The sequence below is a fragment of the Belonocnema kinseyi genome, chromosome 6 (genome assembly GCF_010883055.1).
Source record: "Belonocnema kinseyi isolate 2016_QV_RU_SX_M_011 chromosome 6, B_treatae_v1, whole genome shotgun sequence".
In the NCBI taxonomy this organism is placed as follows: domain Eukaryota; kingdom Metazoa; phylum Arthropoda; class Insecta; order Hymenoptera; family Cynipidae; genus Belonocnema; species Belonocnema kinseyi.
The window spans coordinates 19,036,710-19,063,152 of NC_046662.1; the positions used below are offsets into that span (position 1 = coordinate 19,036,710).

At 31.3% G+C, this 26,443-nt stretch overlaps 1 protein-coding gene across 1 annotated transcript in view; it reads left to right on the forward strand.

Annotated features, from left to right (window-relative positions):
- LOC117175287 overlaps positions 1 to 26,443 on the forward strand; it is a 33,923-nt gene that overhangs the window by 3,000 nt on the left and 4,480 nt on the right. Inside the window, exons 2-4 of the mRNA XM_033364997.1 lie at positions 2,031 to 2,144; positions 2,235 to 2,408; positions 3,061 to 3,114. Of these exons, the coding sequence (XP_033220888.1) occupies positions 2,031 to 2,144; positions 2,235 to 2,408; positions 3,061 to 3,114 (342 nt within the window). The remainder of the gene's footprint in view (positions 1 to 2,030; positions 2,145 to 2,234; positions 2,409 to 3,060; positions 3,115 to 26,443) is intronic.

Consider the following 26,443-nt stretch of genomic DNA (forward strand, 5'->3'; position numbering starts at 1 on the left):
GTTCTGAATTTTTCAACAAAAAAAAATTCTAAAATCGGTGCATAATTGCGTTCTAAATGTCATTTTGAACCTCGTTTTCCGATTTCACCCCACTGTGCGGCGCGGCGTCCTTAGCAGCAATGGAAAAAAGACAGAGTATGAGTGAGTTGAGCTATAAATCGAGACACCAGATTTAAAACAATCACAGAAAAAAGGGAAAACTTGTTGTAGGTAGGACCTGCAACGGTTAATGATTAAACATATTTTCACTAAGGTTAAGAAAATAATTCTGAACTCATCGATGCAAAATGTTACTGACAGATGGGAATACCCATCTCTCTCAAATTTAATGAAGTTAAACGACACTGGATAGCGCTGGTGTCGTAATTGTCACTACACCTCGAATAAAAATGGAGCGATTATAAGATGAAAGATTATCCAGGCCAGGTTAAAAATCGGAAATTATCTTCGATTCATGTAAAGTTTATCTGGCAAGGTCAATTTTTGTTCCGGTGAATCTTTCACCTGGAATCGATGTAAACTTTATCTTTATTTTTTTGTGATCGCTTGCTGACTACTCGAACCCTCGCGAGATCAGAAAAGAAGAAATACGCTGTGATAGCGTAATAAACTTATATTCTTACTTTATAGATTGCAATATTTATGCCTTATATAATTTAAAAACTTGCAATGTACGATATCACGATTTTGCGCTATTATAATGCGATAATTACGATATATAGCGCAGGAATTACGGTATATATTGTAATTCATGCGATGTAGTTTTCTCAGTGTACCATTCATGAAAAAAAATGTTTGTAGTTTGATTGTAAAGAATCCTTCAGTCATCGCAAAAAAAATCTATGAATATTTACATTAATTGCTCTATTATGCCAAGTGATTTAAACATTATTACCAAGAATATATTTTTTAACTTAAATAAATTGTTTAGCGAATATTTTTTTCACACTTGATACCTTCATGATATTTAAAATGAATTCAGCCACATATGGAATTTCTGGCAGCTTTTCTGGCATTGTAAATATACTGCCATATAAAATATTACATCAGCATATTCAAACAATTTAATCAAAGATTTCAGAAACATTTATTCTTGTAGACTCAACTTTTACTCTTCCAAAAATTAAGTAAACATTCCACGGGATAATAATGTAGTATAAAAAAAGACAACTTTGTAGGCCGAGTTTAAATAGTTCTAGTTCATCTTTACGAGGAACAAGGCATTAAAAGAATTATTTGATCATGAATTCTCCGATTTTCTGTTCATTAGCTTTTTGTACCTTCCAAGTAAGTCTCTCACAAATTTTGACAAACTACGTATTATTTATCTTACTCTTACTTAGATTTAACTGTAAAGCCTATTTAGCTGTTTTGAAAAAATTGTGTTATTCCATTTGCGAAACAGTACAGAAAATTTGGTTCACATTTAAATAGTTTAAAAATATCTAAAATAACAAAAATGCAGTTTGTATAAGCTGAATAAAAAAGACGATGAAATAAATTTTTGTGTGTTTTTGTGTGGTGTTCCTGTTTTTAAAACAATAATATTTTACCTTTAAAATTAAAACTAAAAATAAAATTGTATGTTTTTGGAAAAAAGGAATTTTTCATTATCTTATATTAAAAATAGTTCATGTTTTTTTTAAGATCATTGTGTTTAAAAAGTGGTAATCATTTTTCAAATAGGAATTTGACCTCAATAAATCATGGTTAAAAACCCTATTTGCCCGTACTAGTCTACTAGCCGTCCCTTACAATCATTTTTCCTACTTTCCATCACACCTCCTATTTTTGCACCCCTCATTTTCCTTATCTTCTCCTAATTTCCCCTTATTTATTTACTTCCAACCAGCATTTTTTCCCATAAACTACTCTCCAATAGCATAGCACTCCCAAGTTTGACTTAGATCCGACAGCTTTGATTATCTGAGTAGGTGCACAAGAAATAATGCTCTATATCATATAAATGCATTAAAGTATTATAAATTAAATAATAAACTTTTTTTTTTTAATACTTCCAATCTTCACAGATAATCTTCGCAGATGATTCCACCGAGTCTGGAAAGGCTCCATATAATATTAGACATATAGAAACTTCAAACAAAATACTTCTGGCCATAGATAAATTAGAAAAACCTTTTTGGGTCAGTTAATGAAATTAATTTTCAATCGGTAATTTTTTTTCATACAAATAAAATTTGAATATCTCTATTCGTTTTTTTCTTTCTTATTAGAATGCAGTTAACGCTATGAAACCAAAAGGAAAAGATACTGACGAAATAAAGTCATATATAGCAAATTGTATGTCACAGCCTGAAATCCTTAAAGAACACTTTAAAATCTATGGTACTACGGCGGACAAATGTGACAAGTGCTATGATGAATTTGACAAATCTAAGAATATTAAGGTATACATAAAATATTATTTATAATCTATTTCAAACAAAATATGTGATCTTTTTCAAAATAATAGTCCAAAATATGTGCTCTTTTGATTTTTGTAAATTTAGGTTTATAAAACTTGTTGCCGATCAAAAACTACGTCACGCTATTTTGAACACTTTTTCCACTGCTTCCCTTCTTCGTTACAGATCAAGAAACAACTCTTTAACGTCACAAATAAGAACACCCTCTATCCTTTGAGTCAACATCTTTCTATCATTTTATTTGATAAATGTCTAAAATAAACAACAAAAAAATACTAACATAATATTTTAGCCGCGTTCATACCGCAAAATGCCCACAAGAAAATTTTCTTGAAAACAGGGCAAAAAAAGAAATTCTTTAAAGAAGGGTTAAAGAGATGAATTGAGAAAAGAGTGTAAAATAAAGTGGCTAATTTTAATTTCTCAAGAATGTCAAAAAAATACTATTCACATTTATAATGTCACATTCTCCGTAAAGCCTTTTGCCCACCTAAGTCGCAAATCGTCAGAAAACCTGTTACCTCTCACCCCTCTTGGTACCGCGACGTTATTTTTAAACGGTCCCTAATAATGGTAATTTATTCAAGAAATTTTAACATAAATATAAATAGGGATATTCTTTTTCTATTTCCAGGTTGCGGACAAGTGCTGTGATAAAGCTCTTGATGAGTACGTTAAAGCGGAAAAAGTAAAATTTGATAAGGCTGTACCATGCGTCGAAGAATGTGATAAACTTAAAGCCAAAGACTGCCTGAAGATGCTTAAAAAATTACGGTCATAATGTTAAATATCCCAAGTATTGAAAAGTAGTAAAAGTTTTTGAATAATTTTTCTACCTGTCACGTACTCGATCTTTGACAGTGACTCTTATTGTAATACATTTGCATACAAGCTTAAAGAAAAGAGAAACAAAATTCCAAGCTTTTTTAATTCCTCTAATTTAAAAAAAAAAAAATTTTTCACGACAAATGGAGTGAAGATGGAGTAGGATCTTTTTTCAAGAAATAATTTTAATTTTAAAATATTATTTTCCCTCTAGTCTTATTAAGACGTTAAGCATTTTTCTGTTATTGAAGATTCTTAACTTGATCGATATTGTGCAGATTTTCTGCCTTCATGGTTTGGAGGGTTGATCTACTGTCGGTAAGTTACAATCTCTGATGATATAGCAGATAAATTTTAAAAAATTTTAAAAAGAGGCTATATTTAAAAAATATTTCCAATTGTTAGATGCGATATGATTTGAATTTCGTACAACCCTGATCGTTTCTTAGTTTCTCAATCTCTCAAAATGCATACATTTATATTCATAATCAGGTGTCTTCTTTGAGAAATTTGGTAAATCACGTGATTTTTAAACCATGTGAAAATTCTTTGAAATCCATTGAATTCCATGGTTATCGTGCGAGTACATAATATCTTTAAATCTCTTTAGAACAATTTAATTCCTTGGAAACCCCCTTAATATCTTAATATTTTGGAAGGCATTATTAAAATTGCTTAAAATCCCTAAAAGTCCTTTATCATATACGGAAGTATTTATAAATTTTGTTGAATATTTTTAAATCGTAACCTTTAAATCTTTTGAAAACTTGGGCTTAAATTAAGGTGGGAAAAATTGATGAAGTTATTATGATTTGTAGCCTCGCCCAAAGTAGCGGTTTTTCTTGAATCTTTGTGTTACTAATCAAAAAGCAATATTCACTGTATGTTCAAATAATTAATAGTTTTGAAAAATAATGTGGTATTTTATATGATTAATCAGAAAGCATGTTTTTATCAGAGTTGAACAAAAATTCTGCCAAATTGTGAGTATTTAAATTTGGAAGTTTATTTGAGAAATGACCCTTCAAAATTTTTCAAAAGGTTTAAAGAACATCTTTACACAAAAACCCTCCTTTACATTTTTTGCAATTTTGATGTTAAATTTGTATTTCTATAATGAAGACATTCTGTGATCTTTATTCCGGGTCAAACCATTTTTGTGACACCGTCATTTTCGGTTAAAAAGTTGAATTTTCTCATTTTTTCATGAACAAAAAGGCAGTTGTGAAAAGATTACAAAAATTTCATATTTTGAAGCCTCGCATAAGGTAACGTTGAATCAAATAAAATTTGTTTTCTCGTATCTTTGTTTCCTATTCTGACAGCAATGTTTACTAGATGACAAAATAATTAAGATTTTTTACAAATAATGTGGTGTTTTCAAAATACTACATTAATACCCGATAAGTTAAACTCAGAAAAATATTTGTGTTAAATTAAAGAAACCGTTGTTTAACATAATTTCCTTATTTAGCCGACATTAATTTTCAAGGGAGAAAAATGATTCTTAATTGAAGAGAAATGTTCATTGGAAGAAAATACTAATTCTTTGAATCAAAATATATGAATGAGTCTTTTCTCTAGTCATGAGCATTTAATCATTATTTCCTCTTAAGCTAACTAAATGAAAATTTTACATGATAAGTATTGGATATAAAAAGGCAACTTTACGTATTGAGATTGAATTCTTCTGTTTCATTTTTTTATAGGAAGTTAAAATTAAATGAATTATTTAATCATGAAGTGTAAGATCTTCCGCTTATTGACATTCCCTGCCTCCTAAGTATACTCAACAAATTTTATAAGATAAATTTGAATTATCTTATTCAATAATTAATTCCTGTACTTAATATTGCACTATCTCAAATTCAGAAATTACAAAAATGCATCTGAGCAACTCTTTTTAAATTTACACTCTTCATATTAGCGTAGTCCAAAAACGCATAGAAATTTTTTCTTCGTGCTAGAGGGCAACGATCCTCCCATTTAATTGTAAATCCGAAAAAAGAAATTCCGTAATTTTTGTTTTGTTTTTATTTTAATAGGTGCCGGTATTGGCTTGAAGTTTCCCATGTAAAATGCGTGGAGAAAAATCACTTTTTTGACTCTTCGGAATAATTTTTTAGGGCTGGGGAAAATGTGACAGGAAAGTATAGAGGCTTGTTGAGCATTATCCAACGAAAAGTTGCATGTATCTGACATTCGGGTTTCACAGTAAAAACAAAGTGTGAATCTAACGCTAATTTCAGGGTACCATATACCTGCAACAAAAAATAGTCTTGGTAGTGTTAATGGAACCACTTCAAAAGGTATCGTTTTCTTCGGACTTCGGGTACGAAAAGTAACCTACTGTCAATTGTTTTTACATTTTTGCGGCAAAAACAATAAACGAGTTTCGCACCCCAACTGCGAGGGAGATGGAATACCATCTTGAAATTACCTGCAAAAAAGTTTATCTCTTATCTACGTGTCCCTGAAAACTGCAATTAAAACCAAAAATGTCAATTCATCATGAAATTTTTTTACCTAAAATTATCCATATTGGTCTAGTGGAATAATTGTTATCACTGCTTATTTTATTTTGAATTATTTAAACAAATGGAATTTCTTTAAATAATTACAAATTAATAAACCAATGTTGAGAAACATTCCACTTAAGAGATAGAAATAATTCTTAATTAAAAAAGGATCTCTAAAACAATAATTATTTAAACAAATTCCATTTTTTACAATAATTGAAAATTAATTGACAAATGTCTATAAATATTCCGCTAGACGAATATAAGTCATTTCAAGCCATTTTAAGTAAACAAAGGACGACAATACAGTGCTCAAAAGTTCGATTTCATGAAGAATTTATATTTTTGGTTTTAAGGGTAGTTTTCAAGGACTCGTAGGGGTGTGCTAGGGGTATCAAACTCATATGTTTGATGCATAAAATTCTATGCTGAATAATTCTCTACAAGTCTATATACTTTCACGTCATATTTTCCCAAACCCGAAAAAATGACACCAAAACTTCAAAAAAGGGATTTCTTCCCGTGCATTTAACATGGGAAACTTTGTTAATTTTGAGTCTTACCATAAATTCGACTAAGAATAGTTCGTGCTATTTTGAAAATACTTTGTCGCATTGTTTGCGAAAAGCTGAAAAAGATTTGGCTCAGATTTAAATGTGTATGTGTGTTCTAGAAGCAGCCTCTGGAATAGGAAAGAAGGTACAAGAAAATTGTAAACCATTTGGGGACACATTAGAAGCTGCAAGACAGACTTCGCAGATATGTAAGACACCCGCAAGTGAGAAAAATGTCCCAATTCGATGTTACAAATCTGTTAATAAGTTTCTTAAGGCCATGTAATGAGTGTAACATCTCATCAAGTCAGCCCTAAGATCAATATTTATTCACCCATATTGAAAAATAAAAGTTTAAATAACGCGGAAATTTTTTTCGGGAAATGTTAATAAATATTTAAGGATCTTTTGTGGTCTTGCAAAGAGTTGGAGGAAGAAAAAAGTTTATTTATGCAAATAATGATTATCGACGGACACATTTAGGTTTTACAGCAGAAGCTAGTGCTGCTTTGACACAGCTGATACCAGACTGATACGTATGTCAGACCAAATATGTTTATTTGCATTTCAAGTGCAAACATTAGTTTTTGCATTATTGGTGCATAATGTTCGTGAGCGATTATTGTTTTGTCCCACTTTGATAAATATAAACCTTATAACTAGCCCATTGACAACATTGCAAATCGCTTGTAGGGTTTGACGACAGCACGGTCGATATTTCTCCAAGATAGAAATTTAAAAAAAAAACTTTTTTCACTATTCTAATTATTTAGGACAAGAGACAAATTCTTGCATGCCTTCTATTTATCGTGCCAAATTTTTAACACAATATCTCATTCCGTGTGGACGTAAGTTGGGAAAGAAAACTTTCGCTGGTATTTTCTTAAAAAAAATTTTTCTTAAAATTTTCACCGGGACAAAGCAGAGACATGGACTTTATTACCTCTTCTTTCATTTCCCGAACTATCAGAGCGATACCTCATTTCGTTCAGATGTAAGTTAGGAAAGAAATGTCGAAGACCAAGTTTAGTCACGTGACCTTCTTATCACATGGACTTAAGGCACAATCCTATTTGGGTCAGTTGGCGAAAATAATTTTTAATTCCTCAACATTTGTTTAAAAAAAAATTTAATTTCTGTAGTAGTTTTGTTCTGTTCTACTTTTTCGCTGAAATACAGCTAAATCAATTAAACAAATACCAATAAGTAGATATACAGGATGTCTAAAAAGTCCGGGGACGGTTGGATATTTCCTCAGGTAAAATATTTTTCAAAAAAGAGAAGGACATGCCTGAAGTAAATTTCAACGAGGAATTCAATGGTGACCTTCGTTTTGACCTTAAAGTTGACCTTCATGGCTTTTTGAAGATCAACTTTGTTTTTTCAAATGGAAACCCTCTTTTTTACATCTGCAATCGATAGAGCGGAAAATTTTACGTTCAGGTACGTACCCAAGTGATAGGTCAATTTTTACTTTGAAGGTCAGTTAGAGGTTATTTGAAATTAGCAAAGTTTTCCAAGACGTCAGTGCAATTCCTGAAGTAAATTTCAATGAGAAATTCATTGGTGAGCTCTGTATTGATCTTGGTGATAATCTTCAAGGTTTTTACCAAGCAGTTTACGTTTACGTTTAGCATTACCAGGAAGAACGACGTGGACGTAGTAAATTCTGTTCCCTTTGGGGTGCTTGATTAGCGTGTGTCCCCTTGCCTCTCATGCTTCAGTGAAGATGTTCGAACTGAAAACTTTAAGCTTCTTTACAAAAAAGCTATGCAATTGTAAAAACGAGTTACAGCATTACGTATTATCTCCCTATCAATCAAAGTAGCCTGTTGCAAAATCCGATTTGGCAATTCGTCTAAGCTTTGCGGTTGCGTTGAGTATACTTTGCTCTTTAAATAACCCCAAAGAAAATAGTCGAGAGGCGTCAGATCAGGAGATCTAGCAGGCCACTCGACTTCACCCCTTCTTCCAATCCACCTTTGAGGGAACTGAGTATCCAAATATTCTCGAACCTCCTTACCGTAATAAGCTGCTGTTCTGTCCTGCTGGTACCAAGATCTGGAAAATTATCGCGTGAAATCTCCCTTATTCTTGGTACAATTTGGTTTCTGAGAAGCTCTTTATATGCACGGGCATTAAAATCAACATCGATGAAGAAATGGCCTATCAATGTATTATTCAAGATACTGGCCCAAACATTAATCTTTTGTGGATATTGTGTGTGACTCTCCAACATCCAATCAGGATTTGTGTCGGGCCAATATCTATAATTTTGCCTATTAACTTCACGTTTTAATGTGAAAGTAGATTCATCTGAAAATACTGTATTGTACAAGAAAAGAGGATAATAATAATAATTTCATAATTTCACAAAATTCAGCCCGACGATCAGGATCGTCTTCATTGAGCTCTTGTACCAGATGAACTTTGTAAGGATGGAAATTAATGCTTTTTAAAATATTTCGCTCTGTCTCAGGAGCAACTTCACGCTCATCACCTCAGATCCTGTAGATTTAGGCTGACCAGTTCTCTGAAGATCCCTGATAGAGCCATAATAATCTTTTAGCGAAAGATAGTAAGTATGTACTCGTAATACGTAAATTTAGTTTCGATTCGTAATATTCAGATGGAAAAACGGTATAGAACTTATGGTATCGCCTTAGGTATTGACTTTGGTATCGAAAAACGGTATAGGGCTGTATAACTCTTCGGGGAGGAACAGAACTCTCACTAGAACACCTGGAACTTCTAATGAAAAATTTTAACAGTTACAATTGACCTATGACTTGGGTACGTACCTGAACGTAGAATTTTCTGCTCTATCGATTGCAGATGTAAAAAAAGATGGTTTCCATTTAAATGAAAAAAAATTTGACCTTCAAAAAGCCATGAAGTTCAACTTCAAGGTCAAAATGAAGGTCACCATTGAATTCCTCGTTGAAATTTACTTAAGGAATTACACTGACCTCTTGGAAAACTTTGTTAATTTCAAATAACCTCTAACTGACCTTGAACTTTACAAATCACCTATGACTTGGGTACACGTAGAATTTTCCGCTCAATCGATTGCAGATGTAAAAAAAGGGGGTTTCCATTTTAAAAAACAAAGTTGACCTTCAAAAAGCCATGGAGGTCAACTTTAAGGTCAAAATGAAGGTTACCTTTGAATTCCTCGTTGAAATTTACTTTAGGAATGACCTTCATTTTTTTGAAAATTATTTTACCTGTGGAAATATCCAACCGTCCCTGGACTTTTTAGACACCCTGTATATGACCTCAGGCGACCGATATTGTATATGGAAGTAAACTAAAGAGACCCCCAAAAACTGCAAGACCACGCTTCAGAACGCAATAAAGAATTTAGGCAAAAAAACATACCCCAAAAAATCTTTCCGTAAGCAACTTTGTAGTTACGTCCTTCAACTATGAAAACAAAATACAGGGAATTGATTCCATATTTGAAGAGTAATTTACAATAATTTTCACAATGTTATGCTTTTCTTTACAAATATATATCGGGAAAATAAAATAGAATAACTTATATAGACCCATCCACGAACTACTTCGTGGATCCTTCTCTCATTCCAGTCATAGATGTGAAACCCCTACATTATTACATAATCTACAGTGTTATAATTATTCCAAGCACTTAAATTCACAAACCAGCTTAATTTTGTTTTTACAATTTACTTAAATTTCTGATTCTGTTTCAAAAGGAGGGTATGTTATTTATATATGTCGCATTAAAAAAACAGAGAATTTCGCATTCCCGAAAAAAACTTAAATCAAAATCTGGAAATACGAATAGTTGATTTTTGTAAATTTAGGTTTATGAAATGAGATCTTGAGTTAGAAAATGCGGTAACATCATGAAGAAAATTTTTAACTTTTAAATATTTTTACGCATATTTAATAAACTGAAAAAAACTTGTATTGTCTGATTCGAATGCAGGAAGATGATTAACAAATAAGATACCGGCTACGGTAAGACTCAAGGTGCTATCTACAGTACGAGTGATGAAATATAATTCGGGTGACTCATACGTTGTCGGCCCTTGATAGTGACACTTGTTGTCATTTGTTTACAAATTTAAACAAATAAAAACAAAATTTAGAGTTTTTTTGTATTCTTCAACGGTTTATTAAACCTATTATTTTCTGGCAAAAACCTATCTACCTTGCTAATATGAATTCTGGTACAAGTTTTAGATATATTTTTGTAAATACTTTTAGGACAAGATATACAAAAGTTAAATTTTGTACAATCTAGATCATTCTTGCGTTACCCAGTAGTCCGCTTCGTTTAGTTAAAACCCTTGAACTTCCGCGATGAATTTCGAAACATTACTAAATTCTCTAAAATCTTTGAAATGCCTTTGAAATTCATTTTAATCTTTAAGATCCGTGGAAATATTTCCAAACCCCTGGCAATTCATAAATCCTTTTGAAGATATGAAAATTTCTCCAAATTCCTGAAAGTCCTTTATCATATTTTGAAAACCCTTGAATTTATCGAAACACTATTAATTCTCTTAAAATCTTTTAAAATACTTTGAAATCTTATGAGATCCCTTTAAGTCATTTAGATTTCATTAAAATTTCCCGATTTATATGGTAAAAATTCTCGGTAGATTTTTCACGAAAACTTGGCGAGATTATTATTGCTATAAAAAAGAGAGAAAATTCACATTGTAAGATTCTTCTAGTCTTTTTTGAGTTTGTTGAATTTGCAGATAATCTAATCTGAGAAATCTAATGCTCTAATTATTTCAAACAGTCCTTGCTAAGAAATTTGAATAAACATTTTCAATATTTAGCTTTTAAATTGAAATACTAATGAATTGGTGAAAACAAAAATTCATAAGCGTCCCAGCTGTCGACTTGAGCATTTTATGGCTTGCTGGGTTTCGGTGATGTTGCACTTATTTGTCTTGTAATAATTATAGCCGCATTTAATCACTTATTCTTATCTTATTTTTCAATGTCTATTTAGTTTGTCAGATACTAGCAGCCCAAGCGATAATTATACTAATCTCAGGCTTTAAAATGAATTTTCAAGATAATAATAAAATTTTCAACCAAATAATCGGTTTCCTAATCAAAAATAATGAATTTCCAACGAAAAATAGTTAGATCTTCTAATTGGGTTGTATTAATTCAGTTCAAATTTAAGCCCAAAACGAGAAAATGAGGACAAGCAGAAAAGGGAAAATGTATCTAAATATTATATTATATCTATAAACCTCTATAAGATCTCGAATAAACTTTCTAATTAAATAAAAAATATTCATTCGAATTTTGAAACCGTATTTTTGTCCTAATCTTCAAATTTTATTTAGTGAGTAATGGATCATTGAACCAAATCAGTAAAAATATTCACTGATTAACAATGCAATATCACTGATTCAAATTTAAAGTACAACCCGTCAAGTTGTTGTTTTAAAATTTCATTTTCTTGTAGAATATTAATATTTTAAAAACAAAAATATTTGAAAGTTGTGGTATTCACAATTGATAAATTATTTCATTTAGCATTGCTTATTTTAGATTAAATAAAATTACTGATTTATAAATTCTTTGACTTTAAGACAAACATTTTTTAACAATATTCAATTTAAGATAAGTGTAGAAACTTCAGAAATTCATTAGAAACTATATTTTAAAAAGTACGACTGAAATATTAATTAATTTTTTAGCAAAAAAATGTGGGATTATTTGATTCCCGACGTTACAACTTGGAAATATTCAACCATTTAGCGCCACAAATTCAAATGATAGAATATTGAATGATTTTTTTAAAGGTAATAAAAACACAAATGTCATTCAATCCGAGACTCAATATAAAAAATAATAAAGAATAGGTGAAATTATAATATTTTACATTAATTTTTAAATAAACATATAGATTGAACTGAACTGAAACAAAAAAGAGAAAAATTAATTAACAAATGTTCATTGTAATGACTTTTTTATTATTATTAAATATATTAGATTCAATATTTTTTAATTATTAAAAAACTTGCTGGAAAATTTTCATCATTATTACTATCCCAAGGCGAAATCTAGGCCCTACTTTGAAGCCATAACTCCGACCTTAGTAGGGGCTGTAAGCTGTAAAGTAGGGTCTAAATAAGCAGCGATTTCAATGTAATTTAGACCCTACTTTGACGCTAAAAGGGTTCCAAATCGGCCGTTTTTCCACGTTTAGCGTCCCAGTAGGTTCTTTATTCAAGATAAATTAGACCCTCTTTTGCAGATCAAACTACTACTGTAGAACTTGTGCCATCAAAGCAGGTTCTCTATAATCTTACACCAATATGGATGAATAAAAATAAGTTATCTTATTTATCAGAAAAAATAAAAAAAATATCTGCGATATAAATATCAAGAATATTTGAAGTTATCCTTTAGACATATTATTAATAGAATTTGTTCATTATGACAGTAAAGCATAGTACACTAAAAATTTCGCATGTACTAAGAAACGAACCCGAGATCGTACGCACGCACTGAGTATTTACCAAACGCCTAGCGCCCTAACCAATTCAGCTAACGGAATGCGTTGGGATGTCTATGATAAAAATCATTAGTACTCCTCCAATAATTCATGGCCCAAAATCTTTTTAAATCCAAAATAATTAATCGAATAATTACTTTTTTTTAACTTTCTCTGTCGTTAAATATTTAAAACGATTTTTGAAGAGTTCAATATACATTGGTTCTGTTTTTTAAAAGTATTCTACGTTGTACGCTTTAAAAGAACTTGAGGCTACATATTTAAATTTGATTCTGTGTTATTTATTACTTAAATGAATACAATGTCAAACTGGCTGATTTCAATAAAAATATCGTTTTATCTCTTGATGAAGTCAAAATTTTTAAAAAGTTGTTCATCATTATAATTAATCCAATCATACTGAAAAATATAAATATTGAGTTTAAGATTCAATCTAATATTCATTAGAAAGTAAGTTTATATTAACAATAACAGTACTGGTTTTATACCTAATTGTCTCGTCGTTTCAAAATTCGAGATGAATGGTCAATTATTTCTCATACATTTGGATCTTCTTATTCTCCAAAAAATATGATAAAAAAATTTAAACAGTTAACATTTTATAGGAAAAAGAAATACTGTTTCCTCCTCAATCAAGTGTTAGACACGTAAATAGTAATATATCTCTAAAAAAATGTTCAGAAAATCTTAATTATTATTGTTTAGTATGTTGCAAATAAATTAACCATAATACTGTAATAAAAATGTAATGAAAATATGTGAATTTAATTACAATTATTAAATAAATATTTCAATATATTTTCCAAATTTCTTATTTCATACATAATATTTGTTGTTAGCGATAGAAAATATTTTATTCTTATAATCTGTTTTGATTCTCAATCACCTACATGACTGTTTATTACATAAAATTTCATTAATCATTGATAAAAATGTTTATAATTACTTATTAATCCACACTATTTTGTAATTTTCCATGATGAATATCATTCTCATACCAATTTTCAGCATTTTCAGTTAAGAGAAAATATTTTTCTGTGATTAAGCATTGCAAAGAAAAATTGATTTATATATAAATAATTAATGACAATTAGGTTAAATCTCGAATATATATTTTTTTGTCCTGAGTTATAAAAATTTAGGCTTTAAAGATTCAAAGTAGCTTCAGAGAGGTGTTACAGCCTCAAAGTAGGCTCTAATGTTTCACTCTCTGGAAGTTAAAAGCTTAAAGCAGGGGCTATATGTTTAAATAGCGTAAAAGTAGGTTCTAATAATGAGCTGAAACTTCAAAGTAGCGTCAAAATTTCGACTCGGGATTAATTAAACTTAATTTTTTTTAGAATATTCAGCATCACCAATCGCTACCATTGCGTGCTATGTGTGCGTAAAATTGGTCAATTCTCATAATTTATGATTGGTTAAGTATTAGAGTCGTTCGAAATTTCATACAATTCTAAAGTGCGATAGGAGTTATAAAACTATAAAAAATCTGTGTTTTTTATGTACCTATTTCCAAATTCAAGATTCGGATATGTCTGCCGGTACAAGTATTTTTAATTTACTCCCCATGTGAAATATTCTCCTCATATTATGAATGAAATCCTGCACGGTAAAAAAAATTGAGCTGGGACAGGGATATTATTCCTTATTATAGCCAAACATTAGGCTGAAAACGAACGAAGGAATTTAGAAAGATCCCTGAGTCAGCGAAAATGAATATCCTTGACCATTTTTCATATACCAGAGATATCGTATAGTCAAACCCCTAATATGTATAGCTATAATAGGGATATTAAGAATAGGAGTCTGAAGCAGTATTGTCGGAAGAGCGCCGGTGCCTTATGGGAGCAGCGAAATAAAATGGCGACGGTCTAATCGGGAGCAGTGACAGTTGAGATTTACTTTGGACAATTAAAAGCTTTTTACCACTTAAAGTGTGCGCGATTGTTAATATTAAATGGAGTTTATGATGCAGTAATAATAATTTACATTTGTTTCGATTGTAGGCGATAACTATATTGAAATATCAAGGAACGCGATAGAAACAACAAACTTGACCTTCAAATGCATTACACGGATTTCAGGGAAATTCATTTTCGCGATACCAGACGAAAAATTGGCTACTATAAGTTAATATATTTCTATAACAACTAAATTTTTTTTCTAATCTGAAGATAATACAATTATACATAATCTGTTGAAAATAAATAAATAAACACTTTCTTTGAGTTTAATATATTCTCTATTCACTCGTTCGCCTCAAGAATTTTTTTCCGTGTGTGCACATTAATCCAGGAAAAAAATACCTATAAAAACTTTTAAAGTAATAACATCAAAAATATCAAGTGAAAAATGTTTATTTGTCTAAGACAGCAATTTAAATTGTCTTTTAAATTGCACAACTAGATTTATTTTAATACGTGACACTTATCGGAGCGAAGAAAGAAAATTTTAATTAAATAATAAAAGTACAAACTAGTGACACTTTTTTTCAAAGCGAAAATATAAAAAACTGAAGCGAGTTTCACACATATATATATTTATTATAAACTCACCATTTCTCCGTTTTAATCCAAATGTCTGGGGTACTTCTCGTGAATTTCCGTGATAAAAAAAAATTTCCGTGTCTAAAAAAATAGTAATTTTCTTGACTAATTTAATTGGTAAGGTACTAACAGTGGCCCGTTGACTAATTCTTCAGTCAAAAACTTGAAATGAACGAATTTTTAAGTCAAAATTGAGTCTACTGATTGAAGTAGCAAAATTTTGACTAATTCAGATTTAGCGAGTAGATTGTAATGAAAATACACATTTTCTATGACAGATAACATATTTTACATTTTTCTGTTTGGTCCATTAAATGTAGGACTTATTGTTTAGTACATAACGAGTACTTTCTATGGGTGAAAGCATTTTTTAGTGTTTATTATTTTCTTAAGTAAGAACTGAAAAATCCATTTTCACGCATAAAACGATCTAGCGGAGCCTCCAAACAATTTCTTAAAAATATAAGAAAATGTATAGCAGTATTTTTCACCAAAAAGAACAAATGTAGGGGGCAGCAGTCAGCGCTTGCAAAATTATAAAGCACCGTTCTTTTCACCTTACCCTTAAATAAACTATCAATTTGTGAATTAATGAATTGCAGTTAAATACATTTATAGTTAAAATAAAATACAAATTGAGAAAACTGACATCTTTTTTTTTATAAAGAACATCATGAGTTTGCTGATTTTACAACTATTCTATAAATTTACAACATGCCATCACCCTAGCTCTCAATTTGTAATTTTTTTTTGCCTGCTAGTTGTCACAAAAATTCTTTAAAAATATCACACTGAAATTCTTTTATTTGCATTCTAATAATTATTTATAACTTAAGAAAGGTGTTTGATTTATATTATTTTTTTATCACGTTAAGCCTAAATTATTCTTCTAGTTAAAGTACATGATAACAGATGTTTACATTTTATTAATTAAATTTGTTCATATTTTTATTTTTCCGATATCTGTAAAAGTATTATAAAGTTTACAAATTATAGTCAGTAACAGAATGTTAATAGTAAAATTATTTCCCATAATGAGAAAATAATTTACAATTAAAACTTTCTCGTTTATCAATAATAGATAAATAATAGATAAACAAACCGAAAACGCCCACTAATTCATGTTTATGAAGGGTCGCAACGCATCTGATTTTCAACAACAATGTATGATCTCATGACTACAACTTTTTAAGGTAAAGATAAACACTTACATTTATTGGTCTAATTATTACCACGATTAATAAAAAATATCATATTTTCAAATCTTTAAATGTGATTCTCGCTTAACTGCTTAGAGAAAATACATTTTTTTGAGACAAGAAGAATGTGTTTGCTTCATGAAAATACTGTTTCGTCCGCATTGAGACCAATATTTTTTCTAATGCTCATTTGTTTTTCTTTAGAATGTTGAGAAATTTAATCGTTACATATACTGAATTATTAAAAAAATCGAAAGTATGAAAATGCGAGGAGAAACTTTCATGTAATAAGGATGGTTTGGGTCAGTTGGAAAAAATAATTTTGAATCCCTAAACATTCACTTAATTTCAAAATTTTTTAAATTTCCATTGACATTTTGTTCTGTTCTATTTTCTCACTAGAATGTAAGTAACGCAATTAAGCAAAAAGAAATAAGGTCTGACGAAATATTATACTCCGTGGTTTGAGAAATCACCGTTAACTGCTAAAAATCCAAAAAACGAGTTTTTTTATATCGTTGGAATCATGAAGAAACGATGCACGTAATTATTAAAATAACTTTTTCAAATTGTTAATAACTTTTAAAATATTTATTGCTAAATTTTGGGGAAACTCCGTTAACTGCAAAATATAGAGAGTCGTGATTTGGTGAGAGCCGTAACTGACCGTTAACTGCAGGCTCAAATCATGGACACCTGAATACGTCACAGACAAATTCGAGAAAAAGCCGATACGCTCTTACGGCTTTCTCCGGAATCATCGAACCGCGAGAAAAAAGGTCTGTAATTCGAGAAAAGCCGTAACTGCATTTATTTTGAGCTGCGAAATTCTTTTACCGTTAACTACATTTTATATAATTAAGTAAAATTTTTTAACCATTTTGTTTTGCAAAAATGAAAAGTTTATATGCAAGTTAATCAAAAACAACAAAAAAACTGCAGAAAATGAAGTAGAATTCGCGATACACGCAAATAAAGGTTCCAACAGTTTTCGTCGATTTTCTCGGCTTCGTTTATTTTGCAGTTGACGATATTTTCTTAAATCACGGCAGTATATTCTTATAGGTTTGGCGATTAGATGATCAGTGTAGAAAATTCGACGATAACGTGTCCACTGGTAACCTGAAAGTCAACACCGAAAGGATGCCCATAATCTTGCAGATGTCTTTGATAAAGTATACAGAGAAGTGCTTTGTGCAAGGGTTCAGAATTTTGGGCTTTTTTTGGGCTGCAATAAAAATTGTTGGGCTCCTTTACTTTTTTCAAAAAATCAATTTTCTGGTGGACGTGCCAGCTTACATTAACCCAGCACCTCCACTTCTTTAAATCACTAAATAATAAAAATTCAATTACACCAGATTTTGGGCTCTTTTTGGGCTCTTAAAATTCGCAAAAAAATTTTTCCCCGAACCAACCCTTAACTTCCAAAATCAACCCCCTTCAAAAAATTGAAAATTTTCAATAATTCAATAACGGGATATTTTTGGGCTTTTTTGGGCTCCCAAAAAATACCCACTTCGATTTTTAAGCTCCAACCCTTACAGCAAAAAGTTAACCCCTTTGTGACACGCAGATACGAAATTGTCAAAAAATAACTTTTATAAAATTTTAGAGCTTGAATAGAGTCTCTGATTTTTGGGCTCCTTGAAAATACCCACTACGATTTTTGGGCTTTAACCCTTAACGTCAAAAATCAACCTTGCTCGGCCACGTAGATACTACTTTGTCTGCAAATAAATTTTTGTAGAATTTTTTAATGGAAATAGAGTCTCTGATTTTTGGGTTCCTCGAAAATACATGCTACGATTTTTGGGCTTTAACTCTTAACGTCAAAAAATTTATTTTTTGACAACGTTGTATCTGCGTGGTAGAGAGGGTTTGATTGTTGACGTTAAGGGTTGAAGCCCAAAAATCGTAGCGGGTATTTTTAAGAAGACCATAAATTGGAGAATCTATTTCCATCGTAAAATTCTAAAAAAAGTTATTCAAAAAAAATTGTATTTACGTGACAGAGAGGGGTTAATTTTTGACGTTGATGGTTGAAGCCCAAAAATAGTAGCGGGTATTTTCGAGGAGCCCAAAAATCAGAGACTTTATTTCCATTGAAAAATTCTACAAAAATATTTTTTTTGAGAAAGTTGTACCTACTTGGTAGAGAGGGGTAGATTTTTGACATTAAGGGTTAAAGCCCAAAAATCGTAGCGGGTATTTTCGAGGAGCCTAAAAATCAGAGACTTTATTTCCATAAAAAATTCCACAAAAATTTATTTGTTGACAAAGTTGTAACTACGTGGTTGAAAGGGGTTGATTTTTGACGTTAAGGGTCGAAGCCCAAGAATCGTATAAGATATTTTCGAGGAGCCCAAAAATCAGAGGCTCTATTTCCATTGAAAAATTCTAAAAAAATTGATTTTTTGACAAAGTAGTATCTACGTAGGTTGATTTTTGACGTTAAGGGTTGAAGCCCAAAAATCGTAGCGTGTATTTTCGAGGAGCCCAAAAATCAGAGACTCCATTTCCATTAAAAAATTCTACAAAAATTTATTTGCAGACAAAGTAGTATCTACGTGGCAGAGCAGGGTTGATTTTTGAAGTTAAGGGTTAAAGCCCAAAAATCGTAGTGGGTATTTTCAAGGAGCCCAAAAACCAGAGACTCTATTCAAGCTCTAAAATTTTTTAAAAGTTATTTTTTGACAATTTCGTATCTGCATGTTACAAAGAGGTTAATTTTTTGCTGTAAGGGTTGGAGCCCAAAAATCGAAGTGGGTATTTTCTGGGAGCTCAAAAAGGCCCAAAAATATCCCGTTATTGAATTACTGAAAATTTTTTATTTTTTGAAGGGGGTTGATTTTGGAAGTTAAGGGTTGGTTTGGGGAAAATTTTTTTTGCAAATTTTAAGAGCCCAAAAAAGCCTAAAATTCTGGTGTAATTGAATTTTTATTATTTAGTGATTTAAAGAACTGGAGGTGCTGGGTTAATGTAAGCTGGCATCTCCACAAGAAAATTGATTTTTTGAAAAAAGTAAAGGCGCCCAACAATTTTTATTGCAGCCCAAAAAAGCCCAAAAAAGCCCAAAACTCTGAACTATGAAAAATTCAAAAATTCGATTGTGGAGGTGCTAGCTCAATGTACCTAGAACCTGAGTGACATTTAGATTGCCATAATCCTAACCAATTACGTAATTACCAATTACTTAATTCTTACTATGCACAATGGCCCAAAGTTTGGAGAAAAGCATGCCCTCTGGCGCTGCCAAGCCATAATCGAAAATCATGAAGATTACTGAACGCCATTTTAGGTAAGCGGATCACAGTTCAAATACTCTTTTTTGGACCTCTGGATGCTGATCTTCATAAATCTCTTTTTCTTTATGAGAAATTGTAAAGACTTTCATGTGGGACTGAATCCAAGTCTAAGGTACAAAATCCAACACAAACGAATGTAAGCAACCCAAGGAACCCAAACAATCCAACGCTTTGTCTTCTTCATCTTTCGATTAGAAAGCGAATTCCTGGGAAAGTCATTAAATATCATTTTTTGCCAAAGCAGCAATAAAAAAAGGTTCACATTTGAAATTCTAGCGTTCCCCGCTCTCGCCTCCAGGTGATGAGGTGTGGGGTAAATTTTTGCGGGATCGCTTTTACCCTTCGAAAATAGAAAGTGATATACAGGGTATCAAAAAAGTAGCGAAACAGGCCTGTTTCTTCTTAAGTGAGTTATTTTTCACAAAGGTGAAGATCATTCCCGTAGTAACTTTTAACAAGAAACCTGATGGTGACCTTAGTTTTGACCTTGAGGATGACTTACATGGTTTTTCAAGGTCAACTTTTTGAAAAAGGGCAACGCCCCTTTTTGACACCGACAATTGAAAAAAAGGACTTTAAAGGACTTTAAAGCTTACACTAAGGTCATTTTAACTCAAGCAATGCTTTGATGGCTATAAGAGCAGCATTATTGGAAAATATTACATAGCGGACAAACCTAAGCAAGTATCACGCATTGATGAGGATTTAAACTTTGAGTTTGACCCCGACCTAGTAGCTGTTTGAAGTTCATGATCGCTCAAGTCGAGTGAGGTCAATTTTTACCGTTAACGAAAAACATTCCCGAAGGGGGTTTTAAGGTCGCTAAGGCTGAATCTGTATGTGATAAATGTGACTTTTGTTTTGACTCTGGGGATAACTTTGATGACCTTAATGATCGTTTCAAGGTCATTTGTTATAATGAAAAGCTTCGTTTTGTCTCTGGCAATCTAAATTAACGGAAATGGTACAATCAAATATTTATTGAGGTCATTAGTCGAATTCGACGATGAAGGTCACTTTAAGGTTATCAAGGTTATCCCCAAGTTCAAAACAAAAGTTGCATTCATCACATACAGATTCAGCCTTGGCGACCTCAAAAATCCCTTGGGTAATGTTTTTCGTTAATGCTAAAAATTGAGCTCATCCGACTTGAGTGGTCATGACCTGCAAACGGCCACTAGGTCGGGATCAAAGTGCAAAGTTTAAACTTTCATCAACAGGTGATACTTACATAAGTTTGTCCGCTATGGAAAATTTTCTAATAATGCTTCTCTTATAGCCATCGAAGCATTGCTTGAGTTAAAATGACCTTAGGGTAACCTTTAAGGTCATCTGGAAAATATGACCTAAGTGCATATTTTAATGTAAAGTGTTTCGTTCTTTCTATTGCCGGTGTCAAAAAGGGGAGTTTCCATTCTTCATAAGTTGACCTTGAAGCATCCTAGAAGGTCATCCTCAAGGTCAAAACTATGGCCACCATTAGGATCCTAATTAAAAGCTACTACGGAAATAATATTGACCCTCATAAAAAGCAGCTCACTTAAAAAGATACAGGCCTGTTCCGCTACTTTTGTGACACCCTGTATAATAAGTTTTTTTATTTTAAGTCTTAAATAAATTACCATGAATTTATATATTAAATAATAAATTTAACACATTTTTCAACTCAAATCAATTATGACTTAGATCAGGAACTCGGTTGTTGGCCACTAATACAATTTTCTTAACAAAAAGAAAATTTAACTGTTTTTTTCCACTTTAAACCAAAAAAATTATTTACAAATATTATTTTTCACCTACTACATTATTTAATGTTATAAATTTTTCCTACCTACTTCCTTATTGTTAATAATTATAAAAAACACATACTTTCAACAACATGCTAATTTTGCATGTTGCAACTTATAAACAAATGCAGTTATGGAGTTTCTCGAAATTCAAAACTTTTTTCTTAGTATTGGATAATTCCGGAAAAAGCTGTAAACACATGTCGACATATTCAACCGCCTAAATGTTTTATTCAAATCACTACTCCCATCTTTGCAGTTAACTCTGTTTTTTAGAAAATTATGCAATAATTATTCTTAAATATATTAACAGTTCAAAAATATTATTTGAATAATATGGTGTATTTTTTACAATTCTAACGATATAAAAAAACTCATTTATCGATTTTTGCAGTTATCGGTGTGTTTTGAACTCAGTTTACATTTTAAATTACGAGCATGGTGAAGTATGTAAATATGTACAAAGTTTATTATGCGGAATGACTACATTGAGTCATTTTTAATGTTGAACACCTGGATATTGGAAGGAAGGTCAATTCACTAATTTCATTGTTCAAATTGTCTATTTATTTCATTATAAGTTGTACAGTACAGTACATCAGTATCTACACCCACAGAAAAAACAAAGTGTGAATCTAATCCTAATTTCAGGATAGCATTTCCCTGCAATGAAAAATAACCTTGGTACTGTAAATAGTACCATTACATAAGGTATCGTTTTCTTCAGACTATGTAAGTACGAAATGCCACCTGCAGTCAATTGTCTTTACAGTTTTGCGGCAAAAGCAATAGACGGAAGTTTCGTACCTGAAGTCCGAGAGAGATGGAACCCTATCTTGAAATTAGCTGTAACAAAATTGATTCCAGAATTTTTACTCTCCCATCCCTCTATCATTAATATGATCCATCTGACCAAAAAATGCAAATGCAGCGTCGTCTGTTTCTTTTGCTATCTTACGGCAGGGTTCTGCAGATTCAGCGCATTTTTTAGCCAAATCTGCAATGCATCTCTTAGCCTGAGCAAGAACTGATTTTGCCTCTCTTTTTACTTCCTTAGTTAGTTTTTTACAAAGGTTTTTAGCAGGCTATAAGCAAAAAAAAATTACATTTAAGTTTCCTGAATAAGTTTACCTTATTACTAATTTTTTAAAATATATTTATGCTCGTCATTTCTACAAATTTAAGAATTTTATTTGGTCCGTCCATATACCACATAAACAATTTTTTACCACTTTTTTACAAACCCCCCTGTGGACAAACTTTGACTTTTGCCCCCCCCCCCTTCCCGTCTCTTTTGTTCACGTGAATGTATTTCATATTTTATAAAAATATGAATAATCTTGATATTTCAAGGTATTTCAAAAGAAGGCGCGAATTGACTAAAATCCAAACAAAAGATAGTGAACATTTTTTTACTCTTTCGTGTGTAGTCTGAATAGAAAGCCGCAGATTCAGGAAAACGCGAGTCCGCGTTAAGGTGATCCAGAAAGGAATTTAAATGTTTTCGAAATTTCATGCATATTGTCCCAAGAATTTTCTCCAATGCCCAACAAAATAATGCGTTAAAAAAATACATTTAAAGGTTGCACAAGCCGAAATAAGTTAAACAAGTATTTCCCATAAGAAAAACTATGTTTTTGTTTAATTTATTGAGAGTCTTCAACATTAGGTGAACACAGTTGAAACTCAATAGTCTGTTTAATAATAAGTTTAATAATAAGTCTGTTTGCTCAGAATAGATTGAGAAAGACACGGGTTTTCCAATATTTTAAAATAATTTTCGTATTTTTAGATAAAGAAAGGCTTATTATCAATTGTACTAAACAGAAAAAATTTTTTTAGATGATTTATTTTTTATAATTATATATTTTCAAATAATAGTTCTAGAAATTGCAGTTTTTTCTAAAAGTATCTACTTTTCATCCACTTTTTAATTAGAGGGTGGTAATAGTTCAAATAAGTTAACAAAAATAATTCGTTAAACATTTTTTTCTTAATTTTAATAATACCTATTTTCTTTGAATAATGTTAGAAAATTACGGTTTTTTCTTAAATATTCTACTTTTTGTTCTCTTTTCACTTAAAGGAGGTAAAAATTAGGGCAATTTAACTAACATAAGCGACTAAACAAATTATTATTGCTTTTACTATCTGCTCCTATAGTAATGCTGGATAATTGCGACTTTTTCTGAAGTCTTTCGCTTTTTTCCAACTTTTCATTTCAAGTTAGTTGGTAATTATTTCAAGTTAACAAACATATTTTATAAACATTTTAGTATAAACAATCCAGATCATATTATAAATATCAATTTTCTTTGAAGTAGTTACTGAGAGCTAAAAAAGTAAAAAGTGGACAAAAAGTGAAAAAATCATTCAAAAACCGTTATTATCTACCAATAATAAAAGAAAATATAGTTATAAGAAATAATAATTTCTTTAAAGAATTATGGTTCTTTAATTTTATTAATTATTACCTTGCTCTAAGTGAAAAGTTGACAAAAAGTGGAAAATTAAAAACAAACCACAACTATCTAGCACTACTATTGAAAAAAAATAGTCGTAAACAATAATACTTTGTTTGAACAATTATTTTTGGGAAACTGAAGCAGAACTTAACACAATCTAACTAAAGGAAGGACAAAAAGTTGAAATTTTTAGATAAAAGCCGCAACTTTGTAATATTATTTAAAGATAATATTATTAAAAATCACATTAAATTGTTTAAACAATCTTTATGATAATTTTAATATGTTATTGCTTTAATGTAACGCGCCAAAAACTTGCAAAACCCAATTTTTAATTTATTATTTTTTTTAGATCCTTTAAAACAGACTTATGGGAATGATGTTTAAAAAATAATTATTCGTTTGTATTCAATACTTGATCGTGACGTGTTTAGTTTCAACTCAATTCGACTAATATTGAAAACTCCGAATAAAATGTACAAAAGCTTTTTCAAATTTTTTTTAACTAACATATTTTTTGTGGATGCAAACAAATTTAGGAGCGATATGCATGGAAATTGAAAAAGAAAAATTGGACCCTGTTCCGTGGGAACAATTAATTTTATCTCTCTTTTAACTGAAAACTAAGCTCATAATTTATCTTTTTACCATATTTTTGTATCCTTTAAATGAACTGTTGTATTTTATTTTTTTTACGATTTTGCATCTCAATAGTAATAAGGAATTTCAATCTCAGTCGAGTTCACTAGTCTCTCTGATTGTAAATTCTATAACAACCATTGGTTTCTATTCAGGCTGTCTGTATAATTAAGTAAATGGTCGTCAACCGTAGGGATTTAAAATCTGTTATTTATGAATTTATCACTTAGACGTGATGTTCGTGCCATCACTAAGGATTAGGTCTGTAAATCTTTACTAATGGTGTTCTAAAGTTCGACCCTGCAACGAGCCTGAGTAAAGCTGGCACCTTATCTGAGTTCTAGCCAATCAGAAGCGACTGTTGTAATTTGCGACACACCCTCTGTACGTACCTTCACCACCGAATGCTTAACGCTAGAAAACAACAGACAGATACCTTTCCGCTTCCGAACAACTAACACGTTAATCCAGAGACCAAACTTCTCCTTGTATGTAGTTTGAATAAAATTTCTATTTCGTGATAAATAGTGGTTTGACTTATTTCAACAACCACACAAAAACATTTTGGTCCTTCGAGTCGCGGATGTTCTAACGGGCGAATTTTATAATCGCAACATTCCGCGCAGAACATTGACTTATATCGGCTTTCAGTGAGAAAAACTCGATATCGAATTTAAAAGTGAATATCAAGTTCAGTGGATGCAGTGCAGCTGCAAAGTGAAGATCACGTTTCAAAAGTAACTTAATTTGCTTAACCGACTTCCTGTGATATCCACAAATGAAAGTAAAGTTATCAGTGAAGTTGCAACCTCCACTTTCAAAAATTCATCATTTTAACGATGAACACGGGGCAGTGATATCCGTAAGTGAAAATAAAGTTATCAGTGAAGTTTCAACCTCCACTTTCAAAATTCATCATTTTAACGATGAATACTAGACAGTGATATCCACAAGTGAAAACAAAGACATCAGTGATGTTTTAACCTCCGCTTTCAAAACTCATCATTTCAAAGATGAGCACAGAACAGTAGCCAAAACTAAAAAGCAAGCCAGCACCAAGGAGAAAGTGTTAAGATTTCAAAATCAGACTATATTTCAAACAACTGTATTGTCTCCGAGGCTGGGCAAACGCAACAACAATCGTCTGGAATCATCGCGAGCCAACTCATCGTTCTAAGTAAGTCAAGAGAGTTCTCAATTTCATTTTCAACCTTTGCATTCCACTCCCAATAACGCCTTAATCTCGACGCGAAATCGTGATATTTATATACAGTGTTTCTCGTAATCATGGCTGATTCGCTCACTAAATTTGAAAAACTTCGCGGTTCAATGAAGCGCCAATGAACCTCCTTCGAAAATGTTTTCAAATCAATTACTGAAGATACCGATTTAGAATCACTTGATTTAGAAGGTAGACTGAACAAACATCTCACTTACTGGGATGAATTTAACGAAGTTCAGAATAAAATTGAAGATTTACCTCAAACGGAAGAAGAGGAAGCCACAAACGAGTCAGAAAGGTCTTCGTTTGAAACTCGTTTTTACAGCATCAGCGAAGCAGCTAAAAAATATTTAAAAAAGATTTCAATAGAATCCACATCTTCCACTCCCTCGGGTTGCAATTCCGGTAGAAACGTAACTGCCTCATCTCGCGATAA